The sequence below is a fragment of the Erpetoichthys calabaricus genome, chromosome 2, assembly GCF_900747795.2.
Source record: "Erpetoichthys calabaricus chromosome 2, fErpCal1.3, whole genome shotgun sequence".
NCBI classification, from domain to species: domain Eukaryota; kingdom Metazoa; phylum Chordata; class Cladistia; order Polypteriformes; family Polypteridae; genus Erpetoichthys; species Erpetoichthys calabaricus.
In genome coordinates this window covers 103,006,752-103,032,791 of record NC_041395.2, presented here as the reverse complement: position 1 = coordinate 103,032,791, position 26,040 = coordinate 103,006,752, and the positions used below count along the sequence as shown (strand labels likewise).

At 36.3% G+C, this 26,040-nt stretch overlaps 1 protein-coding gene across 1 annotated transcript in view; it reads right to left on the bottom strand.

The window, feature by feature from the left end:
- Positions 1-55: 55 nt before the first annotated feature.
- ano3 (anoctamin 3) overlaps positions 56-26,040 on the bottom strand; it is a 264,288-nt gene continuing 238,303 nt past the window's right edge. The window contains exons 16-26 of the mRNA XM_028794215.2: positions 23,105-23,269; positions 21,066-21,102; positions 20,879-20,990; positions 17,005-17,062; positions 15,870-15,967; positions 15,335-15,480; positions 12,996-13,148; positions 8,888-9,035; positions 4,865-4,945; positions 4,427-4,532; positions 56-2,952 (exon numbers count right to left, since the gene is read on the bottom strand). Coding sequence (XP_028650048.1) covers positions 2,770-2,952; positions 4,427-4,532; positions 4,865-4,945; positions 8,888-9,035; positions 12,996-13,148; positions 15,335-15,480; positions 15,870-15,967; positions 17,005-17,062; positions 20,879-20,990; positions 21,066-21,102; positions 23,105-23,269 — 1,287 coding nt within the window. The 3' untranslated portion in view covers positions 56-2,769. The remainder of the gene's footprint in view (positions 2,953-4,426; positions 4,533-4,864; positions 4,946-8,887; positions 9,036-12,995; positions 13,149-15,334; positions 15,481-15,869; positions 15,968-17,004; positions 17,063-20,878; positions 20,991-21,065; positions 21,103-23,104; positions 23,270-26,040) is intronic.

The following is a 26,040-nucleotide window of genomic DNA, read 5'->3' as shown; positions in this document are numbered from 1 at the left end:
ATGAAGCACATATTGCTTAAGTGACATTTTGATGCTTCATTTTAGTGGTCTCGCTTGTTAAGGTTCTCCAACCTTAATTGCTTATTTCAATCTTAAACTGCTGCATTCAGTGTTTTAATTGCTCCTTATTAGCAATAAGATGTAAAAGACAAAGCAGCCAGCAGTTCTCCAGCTAGCTTTTTCCCAATTACATCTGTGTTTATTTAATAAAACACTTAATAGAAAAATGTGACAGACTGAAAATGATCTGTTTTAGGCTTCAAATCATTTGGATGATATCCTTGGAAAGGAAAAAAATCTACGCTATAAGAGTCTTACATTGCACAGACTAATAAGCCATAAAATTAAATAAGGTCTGAGATTGGCAATGATTGGTTTCTAATTAAGCAATTGGGTTGGAATGAAAACCTGTAGCCACTGCGGCTCACCAGGACCGACGTTGCCTACCCCTGCTCTAATCTGTTCAGAAATAGCATTGTGGTTTTGCCCTGCCTTGGATTTCAAATACTAAAGAGGTCTGAATTTAACTACACTTTAGTTCTGGCTATTTTGGGACAGGAGGTAGCACCTGTGGGTTCCTCCTTTAAATTCTGCCCACTCCCATCAAGCAGCTTAGCAAAACAGCCTGGAAATGCCAGAAGAGCAAGAATTTCTTTACTTAGCTCTCTTAAAACTCATTTAGCTCATCTTCTTGTGCCCACTGGTTTCTCAAATGTGGCAGGAAAAGTGGAATATCTAAAAAAAAAATCCATGCAGAGATAGAGATAGAAAGAATAAAATATCTAAAATTTTTTAAGTAAAACAATTTTATTTACTTTAGTTATAAATGCACTAAAACGCAAAAAATAAATTTTTCTTTAACCACAATTTTCATGGTTATATGTGACTAAATAAAATCGTGGGGCGCACATAAGCAAAAAACAGATCATATAATGCTTAAATTAGATCATATAATAATTTTTCTGCAAACATTAGTACGTTTTTCTTCACACATAGAACCATAGACACATGGAATAAGTTACTAAGTAGTGTGGTAGACAGTAGGACTTTAGGGGCTTTGAAAACTTGACTTTATGTTATTTTAGAAGCATTAAACGGATAAGACGGAAGAGCTTTGTTAGGCTGAATGGCCTGTTCTTGTCTACCTTGTTCTAATGTTCTAATATATTTTTAATAAACTAGTAGTAGTAGTCATATTGTTACAGTGAAATTCTTACATGTACAGTATGTCCAACCAACATGCAACCAGTCAAAAGACTGCAGTTTTTAAAATCATTTTTCAAAAGCATAAGCTTTTGACATACAGAAGATGCCAAATCAGTAGGATAAAGCTCAGCCAGCAGCACCCTCTTCAAGGTTAGGAGGACCCTTCAGCTTTATAGAAAAAAAACTGTGTTGTGTGCTAGGAAGCTTTTCAAATCTTTTTTATTCTGATCTTCACAGTGAATACCATTGGAAAATGCAGACTTTTTTCTTAAAAACATTCCTATCCTAAACCTATCTTTTTTCCTACTTTCTGCTGTTTTAAATTTTAAAAATGTCCTGAGCCAGCTAAAACCACTAAGTATTATTTATCAGCGTGAAAGACATAGTGACACTAATACTACTGCTGTTGATTTTACAGTGCAGGCAGGACATGTGCATAGTCATTTTATGGTGCCATAGTAATTAAAATGCAGCATAGTTTCATATCTGAGAATATTATTACTTACAAGGCTACGGGAACCTGCATCTGGTGCTGTAACCCTGTTTCAGAGAAGAATGACAAAGACCACTTCAGGGTTGAAATGAAAGTAGAAGATAGTGCTTTAAAGTGCCTACAAAGTAATGTGCTTAAAGTTATATTCTGATCATGCAAAACCATCTGTTACATAATAGCATTAATTCCTGCTAGATGTACAACAATACGCTGACATGGCTGAGGGCATCATATTACAATATTAGCAACAGTAGTAACAGTTCAGCAATATTACGAAACCTCCCTGCCTCCCAAAAAGCAGAAAAATAGCACATAAAAAAATAAACTTCAGAGAGCCATCTCACTCTCTATTAAAGTGAAGCATTCATTGCTCATGAGATGTCCTCTTTCATTGCTTAAAGAATGCTTGTTTAGCTTAAGTGCCTGGATGGAAGCAGAATAAAACAATACTGTATGTAATAAATACCTGCATGCTTTGAGTCCCCACTTCTAAAGGGTGGGATGTACATCACCACAACCAGAGCTCTAGATGACATTCTGCTACATGCACTTGCTCAGTCTGTGAAGCCTTGAAACAAAAGGCTATCAGCATCAAGGAAGGACCATATGAAATGTGTAGCAAGTCACAACCTTTCAGCTCTGCACGGTTAGGGCAAGTTAGAATGGTGGCAAAAGATTAAGGACAGAAATTTTTTAGGCATTATTTGCATGGGAGAAAGACATCACTGTGGTAAAGCACAGAGATGGTTCTGCATAGTAAATATTAAAATAAGCTATGTGAGCATTACGTTTTATGTCTCACAAGCATTTAGCATTCAGTTTGGCTTGTCGGATCAATGCAGTAAAGCACAACTGTTGCTTTCTTATTGAACGCTACACTTTTTTCTTCCACTCTTTGACTGCTGCTTGCTGATCTGCAAGGGTTTCTATTACCAGAACAAGAAAGCAGCAGTGGCAGTCCTCCTTCCATTCCCTTTCCCAACAATCCTGGATGCACTCTCTCTGTCATCATAATGAGAATGATCCAAATTATCCAACTTTCATATGGCAAAAGCATTGGCATGTCTTGACTAAGGCCATTCATGATGATATCGTTTGCCATTTTTCTTCCTCTCTTTTTGAAGGTGTTCTAGCTCTGCTTCATACATCATCTCCTGGACTAGATATTTTTCTCGCCTCATGCGGTCACAGAGGTCCTTAGGCATATCCGGAATTAAGTAGGCAATGAAAGATTTAATACCAAACACCAGGTGCTGCAAACAGGAAGAAAGACCTATTTAGGGGAAGCTGAATAAAATCAACACAGTAACATTAGATATTACACAGTGCCCAAAGATACAAACCTAACGCTAAGTCTTTTAAAGCCTGTTTTCACACTGGTGTGACAGGACCCTCCTAACACAGTTTTATAATTTTGTTTTATTTTCTCATATACTGTAGTATATAACACATTTTCCAAATAGGGACTCATCATGCTAGGGTTTCTGTTGTTCCTATGCTCCACTTTAAAGGTAGAACTGACATAATAAAGCAGAGGTACTCATGGTTTAAAATATTGTTGTTTTAGGAATTTAATAACAGATTTCCTTTCCAGACTCCAGTATTTTTATGATTAACAACTGAAGCTTTTTTTCTAATTAGAAAAGAGGATTTTGCCTGTGTGTGTATGCATTTCCAATTTTATACTGTCAAAGGCTAACTTTAAATATGCTTGATTTAAGATGACTTACTGTTCGGAGCTTTGACAGAACAGCAGAAACTAACAATAACAGTAGGAAAATATAGAAAACATTGAAATTTAAGAAGAAGCTTGAGTGAGCTCAATTAACAATTGGGAAAGAGCACCCAGTTTAAAGCAAAAGCATAAACACTCATCAAAATCTCAAGTAACTCAAAATATGCCACCTGGAGATGTCTGTGTAAAACCATGGGAGTGCCAGGTTCATTTATGCTACACATGAACTGAACTGATTCAGAAATACTGTAGGTATTAGAAAACTATAAAAGTATTCCCTTTTACAAGCTTGAGGTATTTTAATGATAAAACAGAATGGGGTAATTTTTTTGTTATCAGTAGAGAGGAGTGAAACAGGCAAGTTTTGTTTCACCAAAGTACACCAAAATTAATTTTCCAGGAGATTTTGCAATTGTGAAATGCAAAACTCACTATGGATTTTTTTCTGGTTTACACCATTTTATAGATGGCAAAGAAGGAATGCTGCTCCTCAAAGCCTCACTCACACACATATATTTTTTTTTACTTACTTGATAGTTTGTAGCTATTTGTTGTATTTTGTCAGTGGTATCATTTCGTCTTTGCCTTTTGTTCTTTAAGGCATGGTGGCACAGCAGTTGGCACTGCTGCCTCACAGCTCAAATCATATTTTTGACCACAATAATCAGCCAAGCATAATTAGCAGATGCTTCCCTAGCCCACAGGGACAATTAGAACACCACTGTGCCATTATAAGCCACTTAAAACCAGTTCAGTTTCGCCCTCCATAATAACTTTGCTCATCACTTCTTGAATAAATTTGCGCCTAAATACCTACATAAAATTTTCACATTTATTGATACCCATGTTTTGGTTTGATCTGTTTAAACAAAACAGCTGCAGCTATAGAAAGTTAATTTGGTTATTATGATGGATCTTTACATGTCCAACATGCCATTATAGCATGAAATAGGCTTAACAGTTTTAGAGCATGAAGATCACAATATACTGACCTCAAATACAATGATGAAGGCGAGCCTAGCTGCTAACACATGCCAAAACTGTAGTGTGAAATCATAAGGAGCAGAGCTCCAAGGTGGCGCCCTGTAGTCACGATATCTGCGGTGAGAAAAATAAATACAAATTAGCTCACTTATCAATTGTTGTATTTACCTTTGATTCTAAGTGAGACACTTCAAGCAGTGAATTATAATATTAAGACCAAATATTTTAGCAAGTTGAATAAATATCAATATATATTTACTGTGTATGCCAAAAGATGTATTTCAACTTACACATGATGAAACTTTTATTTTTTCCTTTTTGGGACACAGGTCTAACAGGCCAAAGCCTAAGACTAGGTCACCAGCCCATGTATTTTCCAACAGGACTCTATGAGGTTTCAAAGGCAAAGAAATCAAACAAAGAAGGTCAGAGAAATCAAAACTCACCTACAGTATCCTGCGTACCCATTGCCAAGCTCCGCCATATTGAATACAGACAAACTGCTGTTCACATATCCTTTTAAACATCTTGCAATAGAAGGAAAGAAATCAGAATTAAAAATGTAACTTTTTCTACCATTCACTTCAAAAATATTTAACAAAAATTATAGAAGGAAAAATAGAATTTAATAAAAGAACATTTTCTACTTTTCAAGACTTGTAAACAGTCCACTGCTGTAAGAATAAAAAAACGAATCATGAATTGTAAATATCTGCTAGCTTAAAGTTGCTGATTTATTTAGGATAAACAATGGACATCTCGTTGAAAAAATATTTTGTTATAGGTAATTTTTTTCCAGCTAATGTGATCTGAATATTCTTCAAATTTTATTTTCAAAGAACATGACCATCTGTGTGTTTTGGACTAATTCTTTACTTTAAGAAAGATACAAATATTTTAGTTATTTAATTTTCAGCATGTCACACATACATTTTAGGGCCTCGATATTCTGTTGGTGAGTGGCTAGGATACATAAAACCATTACAAAGCAATGCCCCCGAAGAGGCACTACATGTCAGGCCATGAAGGTTCCACTATGAAACTTTCCGAGACTACAGATTTAAATTGTGAACAGTTTTAGTCTTGAATTTGTGAGTATTCAAGTTAATGACTAATAATTTCCCTGATTTGTTTTTTAGTCTTAGCAGTTCGATTTTAATGATATCTTGCAAAGTTCTGGTAAAGACTTTATTTATGGTTTCACACCCACTGGATTTTGTTTCTGATAGCAATATTTTAGGATTCTAGAAAACTGATTTTGTTCCAGTTTCTTAAAAACACATACATCTCCTGGTCTATTTTTAACAACACCTTTGTGGTTACTCGTAATCCACCATGCTAGCTGAGAAGAACTCTGTTGAATTAAAAAAAGGGGGAGCAACTCTTTGCTGCAGTCCAGCTGAACGACTTTAAGTATTCTCGACTGGCATAATTAAGTGACAACTCAGACAAAAGCAGAATTATAGATTAGAATGTGAGGAGAGGTTCTTGTGTTTATTCATTCTCACAATAACCATAGAAATCAGCAGAAGACAGCGGAAATGGGCATAGAATGAAGGGACTTTGTGCTGGAAGGCTGTTTATCTTATTTGAATAACAGATAAAAATACTGTGGATAGATGGTTATGCCAACGTTGTCAGGGTTAGGGTGGTATAATGTACTGTTGCTAGACAGTTTTTTTTTAATTTAAACCAACATTTTAAATGCATTTTTATTTACTATAGTATGTTTTTATTTGGACAAAACATTTCAAATCTTTATTTAAATAGTGTGTATCACTTGCAGAAATATAAAGTACTTGTTTCTATTTAAACAAACTAAGCCATTATTACACTCTGGACATTTATATGGAAATAAATTCCTCACTGCAAACGGTAGCCTACAAAGAAATAAAAGACTGCTTAAAACAATGAATTGACACTTTAAAAAATACTAAGAAACATGATGGAGAGTCCATAACAGTCTTGGGAGTGATACCAAACATATATTCAGAGGGAGTACTTGTGGTGGTAATACAGAAAAACATTTGTACTATCTTTGACAGATTAGAAAGTTTCTCTTCCACCAAATAAAGCTTTTGAAAGCTTGTGTGGGCTTAGGCACAAATTCATTGGTCCTAATGGTCCATTTAGGTATTATCAGTGACACTTATCCTTGACACACATTTATCATTTTAGTGTTTGTTTTAGGTGTATTTTTTGTGTTTGATTATATTTTACCAATGCAGGGTGCTTTGGTTTATTGTTGACATTTTGCAACATAAAAAAACAATTACCATCAGATGTCTCGATGCATGCTCAATAATCCAGGTTAGGAAATTCTACAACACAGAAGAGCTACCTCGTCAGGCCAGGACTCCGCAGTCTATTTACACCTACAGGACAGTGGTCACTCTTTCAGTGATGAAGATGTGCACATCCTGGACAGGGAGGAATGCTGGTTTGAGCGGGAAATCAAAGAGGCCATTTACGTGAAAAAGGAACAACCATCTCTGAACCGAGGAGGGGGCCTAAGGGTACATCTTTCACCATCTTACAATGCTGTGACTGCAGCCATTCCCAACTCTCTGTGAATGGTACTCATGGCCTTTGATCAATGGACAATTTGCATATCATTGATCACATGGCCCATTGTTAGTCAGTGGTGCTAGTTTCAGTCATTACGCAAAGGTACTGTTTATGAGGTTGGAGAAACCTGCAGTCAACTGAGACTAAGGAAGTCACTTGGATGAGTGATGCAACGTATCTCCCTGGAAAAGAACTATGTCCAGATGAACTGAATCAACTTTCTAGAATTACCATCAGATTTTACAGGAATAAGTAACATGTCAACATGATGATCTAGTTAGCCATCTACTAGCACATGCCTAACAGAAACCAAATACATAGCACTTACAATGACTGTTAAGGATTTGTTGTGAAATTGCTAGATTTGTTTGTGTATTATGTCTAATGCACAATGAAAAAAATACATCTTTGGTATGGTCGTCCCTGGTGTACCCAGCTGTAATCAGCTTGACTTAGATACGTTTGCAAAGAAACCCTACAGTTCTTCATTACTAGAGTCTGATTCCTGTATCTTCTTGCTCATATGCTGTAACAGCCATCTTCTGAATATCAACTAGTTAAAGAACTCAATTGACCTCTAGTATTAGCTTAGATGTTTAGTTGCTGCGGATTCATAGTGACTGGGACTCAGAATACTAAGACCGCATTGAAGAAGGCACAAGAGCACCTTTACATAGGGACTGTTAGGTAACAAAATTTGTTAATATTGTGTGCTGCCATTTGTGTTGTTTTTTGTGCTACACAGGGTATGCTATATGTGTTATAATGAACATTTCCGTAAAGTTAGAAAAAACTGTAATGCCAGAATTCCAATGTACATGGCAAATAAAGTGCAAAGGAATACGCCACCCAAAAATCATTAATTATTTAACTTGCCCATGTAGTTTACAGTGATTTTTTAATCTTATTTTTTCATGCAGAACAATGATAAAAAAGTTTCTGATTCAATTTATGTTTATGGTGATCAACATTGGAGAGCAACAAACAAAATCAAAACTTCAATGAAGAAAATCGCATGTTACTCATTCATAAAATCTACATGTCAAGTCATCCAATCACATGCTCACAACTTTCCAAACAAATGTATTCTTGCTAAAATATTGTTAAATAAGTCACTTCTAGAAAATGCTCCCGTGAACTAAAAATGTAATGCACTCAGACATGCTTGAGCATTTGAATTGAAGACCCTCCAAAATTCATTGGTGAGGAGTCTAGCCCAGTAACATCTTAATTGGCTAACATTGTGTTTCACGTGATATTGACAGTGTAAATTTCACTGTAAGACGTGTACAACTAAAGATTAAAAGTTAAAGAGAAGTGAGGGAAAACATTATCAGGAAAAGAATATGCCATTGACTTATACATATTCAAGATACTTCAACAATCAGAAGGTCAAATTATGCCTGCAGCTTCACAACCTGCTGACAAATAACCCAAAGAATTTTAAATGTATGTCAAGGCATCAAAGTTGTCAGATATGGAAAAATGCAATACATTACACTATCAGCAAATATAGCACACATTAGCCAAGCTGCATTTTTCATGAAATGAGTAGCTGTTTCTGATGATTTTGTACTTCAGATAAACTCAGGCTTTGCTTTGAAGTTTTCATTTATAATAACTAAGATAAATGGGTTGACTTAACTTTACTCAAGGATAGTTAAGACTGGATGCCTGAGGTAAAAGAGCTGGAAGGCACACTGTGAAGGAGTAATTTGTGCATGGTGATGCTTTAGAGGTTTGCTGTCCCTATTAAAATGCCATTGGTATGGGGCATCCTGTCTAAGTAAGCCTTCATAACACCTCAGACTTGTTAAACTTTCTCTTAAACGCTTTTGCTATGAGCATCGCAGCATCTCAATATCTGCAGCGTCAGTTACTAAATTATAGTATCCTCTTACTTTTCTTGTCTATAGCCCTGGTCTTGACACGGGCCATACTTGAATGCATAGACAAATCGAGGGATGTAGTCTGAGGTAATGGCAATGACAAATGCATTTGTTATGACAGCCAGGACGCCTATTCCTTCCAAAATTCCATACCAGATACCTAGAGGTAATGAAAGACAAAGAGAAAATTAGTGGGATTAGACATTTTTTGAAGCTTCAGGCAGAATGAAAGTGTCATGCCTATAAGGGACAGAAGTAGAGTAACTTGACCAGCAAACATTTGTGTGTTGATGCACTGCCATAATTAGTCACACTACTGATGTCAGTTGTACAGTTGTACTAAATAATAGTTGTACAGTGCTCTCCACCATACTTTATCTTAACAGTCTTAGGACAGTTCTTTGTAATACCCACTGTTCATAATGATAATGTATTATTTGAGATGCATTGCATGGGAAAATTCTGATAATATTTAGAAAGCTAAACCCAGGGAAGATCAATTATAACATGCAGTATATTATTTAATGTGGCACAAGGATCTTCAAAGGATAACACCATCAGGAACTTTCTGTACACATTAAAAAAATAAAAAATGACTATGCTTATTTACAAAAATATTTGAGGACACAGCCATATTCTAAGTGTGTGGAAAAGCTAATATGGTATTCACCATACCAATGTAAAACACTGATATTTAGTTGTGTCATAAACACATTTGATTTTAGACACAGTACTTCACATGTTTTTGGAATTGCACCAAAAACATACCATATGTGGCAAACAAATCACATAGAAATTAATGTTTTTATTACATATACAGTGGTAAACCAGAAAAAACAGTTAAATCAAAAGGTAAACTTATACCGTTAATAAATAAACAAAACAAAAGCACATCAACTCAAGAACAGCAATCATCAAGTTCACTGTTTGATTCATTAAAGCAGCGGCTCTCAAACTGTGGGGGGGGGGCGCGAATGTTGCCATATGTGGCGTAATTTCGCTATTCGTAGGGAAATTTTAAACTTGTAGCGGTGTATCAGCAGCAAAAAATATAGGAGTAAATTTTATTAGGGTTTCAAAAAAACGTTAAGGGGGCGTGATTAAAACTGTTATGAAAACTCGGGTTGCAAGTACTTAAAGGTGGAGAAATGCTGCATTAAACCAAGTGCCCACATGGTGTCACTAATTCTCCTGGTTCACCTATACTTTTGACGCCTGCTTAAACAATTAGAATTTCCTGATATTTATTCTTGAGTACTGGTAGGCGGCTAATTTATTTTTCAATGAGCTCCAACAAGCTCCTAAAGCAAAAATGTATTCACCTGTCTTACTTTAATTATGAAATGATAAAATATCCATATGATTTTGATAGGTCTAAGAAAGCTTTACCTTTTCTTTTAAACATGAAAAATAGATCTCTGTTTTATCAGACACTAAAGAGAAAACAATTATCTAATTATTGGCACCAAAGTCCAGCAAGAAATAAATACATACCAGGAGATAAAAGAACTCACTGTATTAAATCAGTTATGTTGAACCCCATAAAATTGTTACTTTATGAAGGTTATTCTCAGCAATAACTTTAACTTGTTTTAAACATGAAATAAGGCCAAATAAAAATATTGAAAATATTATAAAAAGTAATAAATAATAAAGCTGCTGTTAAATTAATATATGTACAATAATCACAATTAATTGCACAATTAAACTTTTTAATTAAATAAAATGCATATGAATCCCAATTTATCATATTTCCTTCATGCCTATTAATATTTTTCTATAAAGCAGAAATAACTTAGTAATTCATTTCTAATACAAAACAGTTTCAGTAATCACTTGCCTATGCATAGTAAATTATTCCAGTTAGTTTATTGAATAGTTTTGTGTAATACAATCAATGCCCATTGACCATCAAACACCCACAAGGATTTCAGTGATATTTGGGAAAACTAATACGTATGGTTTGAACTGCTATGTTGCAAGAAAAGATACCAAAAGCACTAACAGTAACACAAACAATTAAGAATTAAAAAATAGAAACATCAAATCAGCTTTTGTGCACAATCAACACTGTTATAGCTCAGGTTGTGCTTAATTGGATGGTACACATGAACGAACTCCGCAGTGGTTACATGGAAAGAAGGAGTCATTAATTTGATTGGAAATGTGCACAGATTAGGCTTTTAAATAGCAAAGAATAGACTAAAAAATTCTAAGTATGTATCTGACAGGTTAAATTATTTAGATGTTTAAATTGAACATTCTCATAGAATGTGTCATTTAGGAATTATAAGTCTAATTATCTCAACCTTCAGCCCAAATAAAATACAATACATTTTTGTATAGCTCAAAATCACACAGGAAGTGCAGCAATGAGCTTTAACAGGCCCTGCCTCTTGACAGCCACCCAGCCTTGACTCTCTACGAAGACAAGGAAAAACTCCCAAAAAAAAACTTTGTAGGGAAAAAAATGGAAGAAACTTTGGGAAAGGCAGTTCAAAGAGAGACCCCTTTCCAGGTAGGTTGGGCGTGCAGTGGGAGTCAAAAGAAGGGGGTCAATACAATACAATCAATATAATACACAGAACAGAACAAATCCTCAGTACAGTACAAAAATAAAAGTTTTAGAAGTACGGAGCAAAATTTAACAGTAGATGATATCACACAATAAGATTTGGATATGTTTAGAGTCCTGGAGACCTCATCCATCAAGCTGCCTCCCCCATTTGGCAATTCCACGGCTGAAAAAATGCTGGGCCAGCCAATCCGATGAAAGGACCCCTCTTTCCCACTCAAATGTATGGACATATTAGCTTGAGCAATTTGCACTGATTATTGCCTAGTTTTATTAGTTCTAGTATAATATAGGCTAATGTAGGTTCTAATTTAGGCTACAGTAGTTAACATACAATTAACTAACCAACAACGACATACCATGTCTATTTTGGGGGAGGTATAAGGCAGTTTGACTCTGTATCACTTAATCTTTAGCTACTCAGATATGCGTGACACCTGTTCCAAGCTGTTTCAGGCAATCAAAAAAGCTCAACAGTAGGGGTATTCATTGCCAGGAGCTGGGCTGACCCACTGACATGCTATCTCCCACTCAAACCTATAACTCAACAGCCTCTTTCATGGGCAGACTAGGATTAGCAGAAATAACAATAGTAACATTTACACTGTATACAGCATGCTGTTCTGTGCGAAAGCAGCATAATGTCAAAGATGACACTGACATACATTCTCACTCAGCACGTAGTGCATGCCCATCTGCACTGTTAGCATAACATGACAATGAAATTATTTACTCCACTTGTATAACTGGTTGGATTTTAATTGCTTTTTTTTGTTATTGTCTTAACTTTGAAGAGTTAGTGTAAATATGGGATGAATCGTTTATGAAATCATGTGTATGAAAATACGGGATAAATTGCATCTGTTATTGATTGAATACAGCACAAAGTATTTTATGTTTCAGTACTGTTGTGTGTGGATGAAGATCAATATCAAGAAATAACTCTGGAAATGATCAAGTGCCAGTGACCTGCTACTACTCACTAGTAGACTTCGATTAATTTGGTATTGCTTCATTAACAACGTGTGAAGCACAGTTGAATTAACCAGATTAAATTAATGCATTTAGGGGTTCCGTTAAAAAAATGTAATCACAGAAATGGTTAATGTGTTAATTAGAAATGTTAACAGTAATTAATCAGCAGCTCTAATAAATGACAATTAGGAAAAAACAATTATGTTTCTCTGTTTTCCAGCACCACTAACTTATGACTAACATGAATGGCAGAAATGAACTTCATATTATTGGGATTCAATGTAATATCTAAAATTGATACGAGCTAATCAGATTGCTATTATCAGTTTTCTTAATAACAAATACTTTATGCCACCACAATATTTTTTACAGAGCTTGGAATGAGTGAGACATCCGTCTTATATGTGACTCAATGAAACAACACAGGATAAACTGATACACTTTCAGCAGAAGTAAAATGGTAGCATCATAGGCAAAACTGAATTAAGCATATTGTTAAAATGGTTCTACAGATCATGGCACAAGCTACGTAATCTCAGGCTCCCCACAGCTACAGTCTAATAGGCTCACCAATGTCCGTGGCTCTTGCTGGCATTGGCCGTCTCCACTGAGTGACAAACTTGTAGGCATCTAGTCGTATCTCAATGATGTTGTTGAGTAGTGCAAGCAGGGGAGCCAAGGGGAAAGCAGCCACAAAAATGGTAGTGAAGCCAAACTGCAACACTGAAAAAAATGGCAGTTAGGCAACATTTTCAGCTTATAAAACAGGAACAAACATTTTTAAAATAACAGCCAACCCCCCTCTATGTGTGAAGTAATCAAACTCCAAAAGATATTATGTTTTTCTTTTAAAAATGAACTCTTCAATCATTTCATTCTGTTTGTCCACATTTAAATGGAACTTGAATAATCCCACTGGCCTCTAGGATGTGTTTTAACTTTAAAAATACAGCCAAAATGTAATATTGCTAAGATTTCACTGAGTTTACAGGGGCCATGAAGCTTTTCAAAGAACTGATATGGTATCACTCACAGCTTTGAAAGCCTTTTCTTCACACTGCAGCCCTTTTTCTCACCGTTTGTGTCTAATTAGCTTTGGCCTAATGAATCACCATTTTGTGAAAAGTAAATTACTCCACTTTAAACATTATCTGCTTATTTAGCACATTGGGTTGGGTAAATCCTTTTTCTTCTATGAATATATTGTACAATATGTAGTTTCAGAATAAAATAACTAAATGAGGTGTACTTATTTAGCATAACGCTCCCTGATGCTATTTTGTCTTACAAGCTAACTTCAATCAATCTGTTCATGGAACAAGACTTTTTTTTATCAAAATCATTTCACTAACCCACCAAATTACATAACTTTGCTTCAGCAGTTTTAAGAGAGTTGCTGCTGTCTGTTCTACTTTCCAGTATTTCTCAGTCAAAATAAAAGGTTTGTGAAGTACCATTCAGTTTCTGACGCTTGTTTGAGTACCTTACAGATAAGCTGTCTGGATATTTCTTAAAAGCTGTATGTAGGCACACTTCAGTAACAAGTCCCTTCAGCTTGTCCTAGGTTACCATATCCCCTTGCATGAAGAAAAATTTCCATCTTGAATGCTATTCATCCATTTACTGAACCTATTTGATCCAAAGTCAGGAAAGATGTGAACCCAGAGAAAATCTAGGGTTACTTTCTAATTTAGGTGTCCATTTAAAATCATTTATTAACAGTCTATAAATATTTTAGTAACTATGCTATTAGCAAAAATCATGTTAATATTTTAGATCATTTGAAAAAGGTTTATATATTTTATAACACACAGACTATTAACAGGTACTTATAATGGATACCTAAATTAAAGTGTTTGCCAAATTAGGACCCAAAACTACATTAGATAGTGTCACACACGTGCACATTAGTAGCAGTCTAAGGGCTTAAGTGGGAGTGAAGCACAGAGTATGGGGTTAATTCATTATACTAATGCCTCTTCTCCCTCTCCTGCAGACCTCCAGAAGACAGAACCGCCTAAATCTCCTCCCACTCCCGGCAGCATTTCACAACCCTGTTGACCTCACTTCCGCCTAAAGACACACCTCTTTCTTCCCCTCAACTATAAAGCAGGAGTATTTGTTTTAAGTTGCAGTCTATTTTATGACTCTGTGCTTAATGACTACTCGTTGTTTTGAGTTATTTTGTGCAAAACCTGACACTATACAGGGTGGAGTCCCCAAACTTTCATATTGTTTCTTGTCTCTTATTTCAATAGCTATCCACTAAAAGAAACAACTGCACATATGGCCCTACTAAGTGTTCGGTGTGTGGATATGTGTGTGTTCACTCTGTGATGAATTGGCACTGTGTGATACAGTAGCTGCTAGCCTTGGCTCCAGCACCCAGTGACATTGTTCTGGATTAAGTGGATTTGACATGGCAAGACACACATTTTCACATCAACTAAAACAGGGCCACTTTGGAAGTGTCTATTATCCTAAACTACATGTTTTTGAGATGGGGAAGAAAAACTAAGTGCCATTTCACATCTATGTTTACAGCCTTTAATACAACATCCACAGTAATATTTTATTCTGTGCTTAAATGACAAATGTGAGAAAAAAGTTTAGGTAAAGCTTAACCAAAAGTAGTATAACATAACATTCTTCAACCAACTTAATCCAATTCTGGATTGCAGGAGGCTAAAGCCTATGCTGATAGCATTTGGGCACAAGGCAGAAAACAGCCAGCCCGTCAAAAGGTGTACTTCAGCATTCTTCAAAAAACAACGTATTTACTTTAGTTTTACATGTTTAATAAGAATAGAGGAGACCTGAGTTTAAATATCATGTTATATATAGTGTTGTATATACATATACTGTATAATATCTAAAACGTATTCCCAGAAGTTTGTTATCCATCTTACCCATCTCCAGGTATTCATCCATCAAGCCATGAGCATTCATAGGCTGCAGGTTCCAGTCCTTATCCCACTGAGGTAATAAAACTTTGTGTTCCAAACACTGGCCTCCTTTCTTTATCTTTCTTCGAGACCACCAGTTCTGTAATAACCTACATAACATGATTAGGCTTGGTGAAAGCTTTCCCACAGCAGCTTTTAAATTATAAGAACATTTTGCTGTAGTGTGGGAAAGGGTATCTTAAGGACCCACATCAGATAACAATGCATATTTTCTGAGAAACAAATACAAATTTACTTTGTGGAATCTCAATAGGGATTTTTATATGTCATAGTTCATGTCAGCTCTGAAATGGCCACAATAGGGGTCAGCATTTCATGTCATTTCTGAACAGCTTCTCCAATTTACAATGTATTGTATAGTATGCCAATAGAATTACAAAACATTTAGCACTTCAGGTATATATTTAGTAGAAAGTAGGAATGATATTACAGAGACTTTAAAATATCTGGTATTGGTATTGTGAAAAACAATACTTACGGATAGCCAAGTTCCATGAAATTGTTCCAAAATTGTTTTAAAACCATAATGATTCCCATTTGCATACAAAGGTCTATTAAACAACCACTGGGATGGCACTGGATGAAAACAATACATCAGCATCAGCAATAACTTTGGTACAGAAAAGCTTAAAAAGTTACTGCATACGCATTTCCAATTCTACTATTTTATGTTGCTGAAATTACACAATATGCCTACCAGGCCTGGCACTCAGTTTATTCTATTGTAAGATATTGTCCTTGTACTTTAGCCCCTCTTATCAAATTAAACTGATGTCAAATGACGAGCCATAACTCTAGAAAGAACGGGAACTTGACTAAATACACATCCTGTGTGGTTCTTGCAAGTCCAGCTAATATAATCTTCTAAATAACAAAAAGTACTAACTATTCTTGATCACTAGATTCACTTTTTTATAGCTAAATTCAGGGCAAACTGTTGGGAATTAAGCAGGCATAAAAAGCGAAGATGGCAAAGATTCAGAAAATCTTTAAATATTATTATTTATTAAATAGCATTCTGTTAAAGAAAATACTGAATGTGTTTACACAGCAAAGGTTAATCCATGTATTTCCTCAAATTACTTTTCTACTACAGGTAGGAGTTGTAGGCTATTCTGGAAACATCAGATTTGACCCCAGTTCATCACAGAACTAACTATATGTATTTGACTTTGAAAGAATTTGGAGTTTACAGAAGAGGCCATCGTGAACATAGACAGAATATAGTATAATGTCCCCTCAGGAGATGTCTCAAGTCAGTCTATAAATCCATCCATCCTTTAATTTTCTGTGTAAACTGTTTTCATTACAAATTTGCAAGTTGTTGGAGATTATCGTACTAGCTGCATCAAGTGACAGGTAAGAAGAAGCTATGCACAGGGCATAATTTTTCCACACTGTATACTTACCCACACATTTTGATGTGGTAAAAACAAAACATCCTGAGACAACCCATTCAGGAAGGATGTTCAAACATCACACAAATAGAACCCATGTTTAAAGCTGTGAAGCATCAGTCATAACTCATGTGCTATCATGTCACTTTTGAGGGAAGCCACAAAATGAAGTTCTTACATTTTTTCCCACCAGTGAATGATGCCAATTTTCCTTACCTCCTCTAGCCTCCATCTCTGAAAAAGTTTGTTATATTTTCCAGGGCGGCCAGCAAACCTATGAGCATAGGAAAATAAAACATAGAATAATATTTTCAAAGCTGCCAAATCTAAATTGGGTTCACAGATGGGCTGGAGTCTATCTGAGCTGCTCTTAGGATCAAGGTAGCCCTGAACAAGCCATCAATTCCTTGCAGGGCCCAAACCCACACACACACTCACACACATCCCCACAGAGCCAATTTAAAATTATGCTATCAAGGACATATTTGGGGGTGTGGGAGGAAAAAGCCACACCAACAGAGAGAATATGCAAACTCCTTGTGGTTAACAAATGGGTGCAGGATTTGAACCCACAAGGCTGGATTTGTTTGGCAAAAATGCTTACTACAATGAACTAGTTAACTAGTACTTTTAGTACTAAATATAACAATGATCCCTCTTTTTCCAAATCATTCATAGCCACATAAGGTATTGTAGTGTAGTGTCCCTTCTTGAAGTATCCATGTCTGTAAATGTTTGTTTATAGATCCTAAACTACACATGTAGCTGATAGAGCAGGGGTGGACAAACTACGACTCATGGCTCAGGTGCGATCGACCTGCGGCTATACTTGCTCTCATGAGGTGTTCTTAACAAGACAATTATGCAGTTGACTGCTGTAAGCATACTGAGATAAGTTGCCATGCTGCCTCATTAAAAACCAAGCTTTTACCATACAAATAGGAACAATTTGTAGCTCAGCCACACAGAGGTTTATGTAAGTATTTTTGGTTTTAACTGCTTGCTTTCTTGCCTTTGTCTTACATGAGTGTTTTTAAAAAATTAACTTTGTGCATGGCTGAATTTATCACAAATAGACTTGGTTGGCAGAACGTTGGGTATCACTCCAGGTATGTGCAGAATTCAGCATAAAACGGCACTGTTTACAAATGTGAAAAATACAAAAAGATTTTTTGGTTGCAGGTTGACCCAAAAATATTATTTCTTTACTTCAACATGCGTATTTTGTGAAATGAGTGGTAAAATGCACTTAGTGCCAGCAAAATACTGACTGTGCTATTCAAACACTATTGTCAAGTCAGAAGAGAAGGACAGTTACAGTTCTTTGTGTGAGCTCATTTATATTTAAGTAGAGAGTTGGTAAGTTATATTTTTCTCCATTCTTAAATCTTTACAATAACCTGGGTCAGTTGCAACAGGGAAATCTGTTTATTTTCCCAATTTTAAGGAACACTGATCAGACAGAATTGTGGAATTTGCCAGATACTGTATGTACTTCAGGCTGGCATTCTTAATTGTGAATTTGAATCACATTTTCAAGACTTTAGCCACTGCAAGATACATTTTGCAATTTGTTAAGCTCCTTTTTGCTCTGTAGTCTTACAGCTTAAAGTAACTGAACTCCCTGAACTCCAGTGCAATGTCAAGTAAGTTTACCAGAGTTTCTATGCTTGATTTCTACACATTGCACATAACTCAGGATTTGTTTCCAATGCTTTGAAAGCCTGCTGTGCACATGACATCAGTATCTGGTAGCAGATTAAAACGGGTCTTCATAAAAATGAAAATTGCTAAAAGCAAGAAAGGAGGTCTACTTACAGATAAAAAAATTGTAATAAGTTATTTGTTGCTACAGCAAGAAAGCAGTTTCACGTTTATGACTAAAAGAGTGTAATAACAAAATCACTTAACTTTAAAATTGCACTGTTATTTGGTGTTTTGGTATTGTTCTTAATATATTTTCATAAAATGCTTTGATAATTAAGCAATGTTTGTGATTGTCACATTCGTAAGATGGCCTGGGACCACAGATACACCTAGATCTACATGGACCACTGACTCATTATGGACAATTTGGCCCAACACCAGAGGAGTTTGTCCACCCCTTTCTATTATAGTATACACTTTTCAGAACAGAAGGAACCACAAAGCTTATATGTGTGACAGTCTGGATTAGCTCCATGCTCGCTGGCACCACTTGAACACAGAATCATCAATACCATAGTCAGGATGAGCCAGGCAAATGAGGACACACAAAACTAACAAGAGTTGGTGTAAGTGCATTAGTGCTTTATTCATACAAACCAGTCTTGAGTTTAGAAAACCAAGGTGCAGTGCAAGTCCATAAATACATAATACCTAAAACTGAAGTTTTCTTCAGTGAAGGATAAAAAAAAAACAATCAATAAATAAGTATTCCATAAAATGGTTAAAACTCAAGCAGGTCTTTCTTCCGGAAAATCTCACAAGCCCCAATACTTCATTTTGAAACCCTGCATCTCCTACATTTATCCCGTCTGGGTCACACAGTGAAAGGAAAAGAAAGCTAACAGGTGCAGTCAACCTTTTGAACTCGGGTTCAGGCCCTCACTGCCAGTCCCTCAGTATCTGTGGGGTGCCGCACCAAACACCAATCATGTATCCCTCTGCTAGTCCTTCAGCATCATAAGTATAACGCTGCACAACGGGGCTGCTGCTACTCTTGAATGCAGCTCTATAGAAGTGTTTTTTTTTTTAGTGTCCCCTGTTCAAGCACAGCCCAGCTGCTTGTTTCCCCTGATTATCGAGCTTCCAAACCAAATAACACAGACTCCACAATCCTACCTTTTTCCCTTTCACCTCCTAATCCACACAAGTTCCCATCAGTTGACTCTTCTCCACCTCTTTGACTTTCCTTCCGTATCTCTCTCACTAAGCTCCCAATTCTCTGCATAGGGTCTGTTTTATACTGTATTTGGGTGCACATGTTACAATCACCACCTCTGTGCCGTTAGTGAAGCACTTGACTGTGAATGTATGATCAGCCAATCAACCTCAGTGCAGCTCGTGTATGTTTTCATGGGAACCTGTGTTCATCTGGAGCATGCACTCTCTGAAATATTTATTTAATTAAAACTGTCTAATGCCACAAAGCTCTCTTATCACAATATGTGGACCACTGAAGACACAATTCTCTCTTTTCTGTTTATACTTTTCACTTCTGCTTCTGTTACTCTACTGCATTCACTGGCACTCTATTTACGGACAGCTTGCCAGTCTGAGAGCATAAAGAATGTAATTAGCTCTGATTAGCAATGCACTTGAGCAAATCTGGAATTTGTTTTAATGTTTAAATGTCATTTTCTTTTAGGATTGTTTCACACAAGCAAACTGAATACACCCTATACAACCACTCACAATTCCATCCATCCATCCATTTTCCAACCTGCTGAATCCAAACAGGGTCATGGGGGTCTGCTGGAGCCAATCCCAGCCAACACAGGGCACAAGGCAGGGAACCAATCCCAGGAAGGGTGTGAATTTCCCATCGGGATTAATAAAGTATCTATCTATCTATCTATCTATCTATCTATCTATCTATCTATCTATCTATCTATCTATCTATCTATCTATCTATCTATCTATCTATCTATCTATCTATCTATCTATCTATCTAACCCATCGCAGGACACACACAAACACACCTACAAACCAAGCACACACTAGGGCCAATTTAGAATCGCCAATCCACCTAACCTGCATGTCTTTGGAGTGTGGGAGGAAACCGGAGCACCCGGAGGAAACCCACGCAGACACGGGGAGAACATGCAAACTCCACGCAGGGAGGACCCGGGAATTGAACCCAGGTCCGCAGATCTCCCAACTGCGAGGCAGCAGCGCTACCCACTGCGCCACCGTGCCGCCCACCCACTCACAATTCATTACTAGTAATTTGATAATTGCAATAAATGAGAGGCTGGGTACTCAGTGGAAAAAGTGTTAATATTACAGGAACATTTCAGAAGGTGGGCTTTAGCATGTTCCCTTGTGCTCAAAAAAGACTGCGGATATTGAATGATCATAAAACTGCCGAAGTACTATTTGTACCCACCTGCCAAGAAAGAAAGCAATGTAAAATATAGAGCTGTTCAAGTTGACAAACTGGAACAGAAACATTTTGAGAGCGAAGCTGTTCTCCCACTCCGACTCAGTGCGGGGGTGTTCTGAAAAATAAGCCAAGCAGGTTATTATTTGAGCCTTTTTGATTTTTAGATTAAAAATATTTGCTCTTCACTTACCTAAGTTTGTGAGTAGATACGCTACCTTTTCATACACCTTAAAATAGAAAAGAACAAGTACAATTATTACAGGGTTGTTTAAAGAAACATCAAAAATATTACACCATTTTATTGCTGTTGAGGTTGAGCAAGGAGCTGTTCCATTACCACCATTTACCGTCTTTACCTATAACACTTTCATTTACCCTTCAATTAAGATATGACTTTACAAAGGAAGCAACAAAGCCTAAAACTGGACACCATAGAAATTTAAAATCTAAGAAAGAAAGGGCAAAATTAGAAACTAATGAAAGATCAGAGTAAACTTTAACACACAAGGAACTATTAAAATTTTTGGTATGATTAAACAGCATGCCTAATTATCATGCTTTAGATGAAAAATGGTACACAAAAAAGAAATTTAACAGGACCAAGTGTACTCCTGGGCAATAAATCAATGTTGAGAAGAACACAACATTTCCCAAAGAGTCAAACGTCCTCTGTACTCAAAACCCTATGAAATGTGTTTTACTTTTATTCAGATACTTGAACTCCAATGATAGTGCACTGATATCTTAAATAGCAGTGACAAAATGGCATGATGCACTTTGCAGCAATGAGAGCCATCTCTATAAACAATATGACCATGACCCCAAAAAACAGGTAAACAACAACAACATTCAGTTGTAAACAGTAAATATTTTCTTTAAATGGTGTTCCAATGATGTTGTTATGTTGTAGTCAGGGTTTTATCCTAGCTCAAGTTTATTGTATTTAATTGTTAATGTTTTCATTTTCTTGACATTTGTATGTTATTATTATTTAACAGATGACACATGAACAGGACAGGCATTTTATAAAATGTATTAAAAATGTTTCACTTTATAACACAAAGGATAAAAATTTTGGAATTGTTGGTTGGTTTTGCTGGGTTTGCCCTTTTAAGGCACATCTTTTAAAATTAATGTTTTCTTTGTTTTTGCATTACTTTGAAATTTTTGTAATAAATCTTTAAATATAAAGTAGCATTTGTTTTTATCATTGTGGGCCAGGGTTCTTAATGGTTCTCCCTCTTCCCGTTCTATGTTTTTGGATTTAAAAGCTTTCCCTTATTTTGTTTTGGGCTTGTGCAGGCTGTCAGACTGTTTCTTGTGTTTGGGATAAGGTTCCCCATACCGATAGGAGGTCTCTGTGGAGCTTTGAAGCATACTTCTGAAAGCAATGCTTCAATCTGAACTGGAAAGAATCATAATAAAAATAAAAAAATACATTAAACTGATACAATAATATATATAAATTAAACTCAATAGGCAAAAACTCTGAATGCAGGCACTGTTACATTAGCACCAGATGATCTATCACCCCAACAATGAATCAATAAAATAAATTAACTTAGCTCTATCAAATATAAAAGAAAATGAAATCTGTCTTGCTTTTCTTAAAAATTCTCTAAATTATACCTTTATTATAGATGAAAATGATGGCAAAATGTAGGCAAAAAAACCCTCTGAAACTGATTTTTAAGTTGTTGTAATATTGTGTTACTATAGAATCTGAACACTCAAACCTAAAACTTCACAACTTCAGCTTTAGGAATGTCCTATGTAAATGTAATAAACAATTATGTAGATAACAAAACCATCTGTTAAGTAACTTTTTTATTCAAAGAATGTCTCCCTGTGTTATATACTGTATACTCTCTTTTAGAAAATGGATTTGGGGTTTAATATTGTACTGCCAACTTGCAAAGTGTATTTCTTCCTTTAAAGAACTTGAATAATGCTCGTAATTAAGTTCTGTACTTTAAGTTCATTATCTAGAGTTCCAAAACTCAACCTTTCCTGACTGCACCATATTCCAACAGGATCAAATAAAACACTTGAACCAAATCCGGACTGGACACTAGCACACTGAAATGTATAATCATGCACATCCACACACTCCCAGAGGTGCAATTTATAGTATTCAGTTAACCTAACTAGAATATCATTAGGATTTGTGAGAAAAGTGATATAAGTAAAAAAAACAAAGTAATTCCTTATCTTCTGAAAGATACATACCACATTTAGAGACATGATTATGACAAAATTTATGCAAACACCCGTTCCTGAAGTTGCAAATTGCCAGTTTTTCTTGACAAATTCCCATTCAAATGAAACAAATTGTTCCATGGCCACCAGCCGAAAGACCACCACAGCAAACACAGCTGTGAGAACAAGGGAGATCTGTAAAAAACAAACAAACAAACAAACAAAAACTAAACAAACCTCTCATAATAACATTTCTGAGACGGCCTGGGTAAGTTGGTTGTGTCACTGGAGGTTATAAATAATTGAGTGCTCTTACATGCAAAACAAGTTTTGAGTATTTACTGTATTCTTGTTTTTTGATTTCTTTTTAAAATGTGCTATTTACTAACTCCCTTAAAGTAATATTCTATTCTATTTTTTGTATACATGGATAGCTGAAAAATCTGTGATGTGGCATGAGAAATTAGAGGATGACATGCAGTACCACACCAAATAAACACCATTGTAGACTTAAAACAGATTCTACTTGCCATGCTAATATCATACTAAATAATTGTGTGATTTTTTTTCTCAAAGTTGTCCTAAGAACACCTGTAACCTTTTGGTAAAAAGTCTCTCTCTCTGATCTGCTCTTCAGTAATAAATATCATATGTTACAAAACTACTTCATTAAACTATTTCAAGATATTAGTACTAATTGTCAGTCACAGATTTTATGCATTACTTGACAGTTACACAAGGTAGGTCCTATGGGGAAAGTGATAGGAAATGGAATGAGAATATTGTGGATACAGTCAGGTTCAGCATTGCTGAAGAATATCTGAACAGTTTTTAAGAAACAAATAGAAAGTCTAGGCAAGAGGTACCCATTTTCTCTGGAGATGAAACGCCAATCCAAGCTTCTTGTACTAGCTGGAAGGTTAGTTGTGTTTATTAGACTCATTATATCTTCAGGAAAGTTTAAAGCATTGAGATCATAAACCAAATCTTGACTAGTATCATGTGCCCTCTACTCATCTCTTTAGTACCATCTCAAAAGCTGACTCTTTGTAAAGGAAGACTACTGCTCTACAAACTACTGGGTCTGGCTAAAGGGTCTGTAGAGTATTCCTCTTGATGGACACAGAGAAAACCTAAACCTCTCAAAGGTCTTTAGAAGAGTAGTCATGGGTGACATGGACTAGAGAATTGATACAACATAGAAACTCAATGATGTAAAATAATTCAAAGAAAAATGTAGAGCCAAATAATAGGTGAAGATGGAAAGTAGTGGACACTATTTAACAATTATAAGGTGCAGCAAGCATAATAAATAAAAGCCTAATTATTTGGTTTGGGCAGTTACTCAGAGTATGGCTGTAATGGGATCCTTCTGAATACCTTTCACTGACATCATTTAGTGGGAAGGAGAAACATTAAATTAAAAAGCTGCTATAGGAAGAAACTACCAAGAAAAGATGAGGATGAGGCAGCTGAAGATCTGGACAAGTTGGGAACAGGAAACTGAAAGAACAATAACCTGAGCTGGGTTATGAAAGGCAGAACCCCACAGTTTCAACTTTCTGGTTTCATCGGTATATGACGTATGTGTTCCTCAGTTGTTCGAATTAGTAAGGGTCAAGGGGGCTCTAGGATACTCTATATGAGTAAACTGAGATACTGTACAGCATAATATGAGCAGTTGCACCAAGGCTATAGGAAAGGGAGTAGTATGACTGACACAATGAACAAATTATTAAAACTATCTGAATAAAAATTTAACTTTCCTGGCAAATTTCCTTGAGGAAAAATTGGCCCACTGAGAGCTAAGGTTTTTCATATAGACAGATGGACAGACAGACAGACGTGACATCAACATTGCAGTAGGTGCTTTTTACATTATATGCAAAGCACCTAATAAAATAAGAACCACATCTTTGAACTGACAATTCTGAGGCATTATATCTGCCTTCCATGTTAGACACCACCACAACAGCCATTGCATTTAACATTTCTCATCAGATCTCATTCACTTTTGCTGTTTTGTCACTTCAGGGCTTTTTTGTCACTACAGTGATGCCAGCAATGGAAACAAGTCCACCTCAACCACGGCAACTGGCATTGACTCTTCAGAGGAGGAGGATGTAAACACTGGGCTAAACTTTCCTTTCTCCAGATGAGGTCATTATTTCTACAGCTTTACATAGAACACCCTGGGCTACATCTACCCTTTCCAAGTCTTTGATTGGTTGGCCACAAATTCCTTCATTTCCTCCTATTCAACAGTTGCTACCTTCTTGGCCCTTTGGTCAGATTCAGAGACTCTTCTGCACACATTTCATGAAAGACTTCTTTCTTAACTCAACTGCTTCCCTCGTAACTGGGAACCACCAAAAGATCTTAGGGCCAAGACACGCACCAAACATCCTTTGGCCGCAGTTCCTTGGAGCTGCCTCCAAAGACTGAGGCCATGAACAAGGTTCATGCAGACACAACGTCTCCGGAACTGTTGGAGTGCTGTATGGAACAGCTACTCTTTCAGAGGTGAAAGCTGAACTTATTCCAAGGAAAAACATCCGTTAGTGCCTGGGTGGGCAGTCTTTCACAAGATTGTTTGGAATAGGTGACAGAATGACTGTATGAATCCTATCACAAACACATGCCTCAAGGCAACGTAGCTGTAAGGAACATTGAGGAACACAAGACCCTCCAACGTACCAAGGTTACAGTAGTCACTGTTGCTCTTTAGGATCCTTTGAAACTGTTTTTGGGACTTAGCCCCTTAGACCAATTTAAAGGGTGGTATCTCCTCTAAGTATGTTCTGGCAGTCCAGTGGGCTCTGTGGCTCTGTGCATCTGTTTAGGTATTGTCAGGTGATAGGCTAGGTAGTCATGGCAGCATCCAGACTGCCTACACTCTCTATACTAAGCATGAGGGTGGTACCCATTGCTTTAGCGGCTTCCTATTAGTAACCTATCTGCCATAG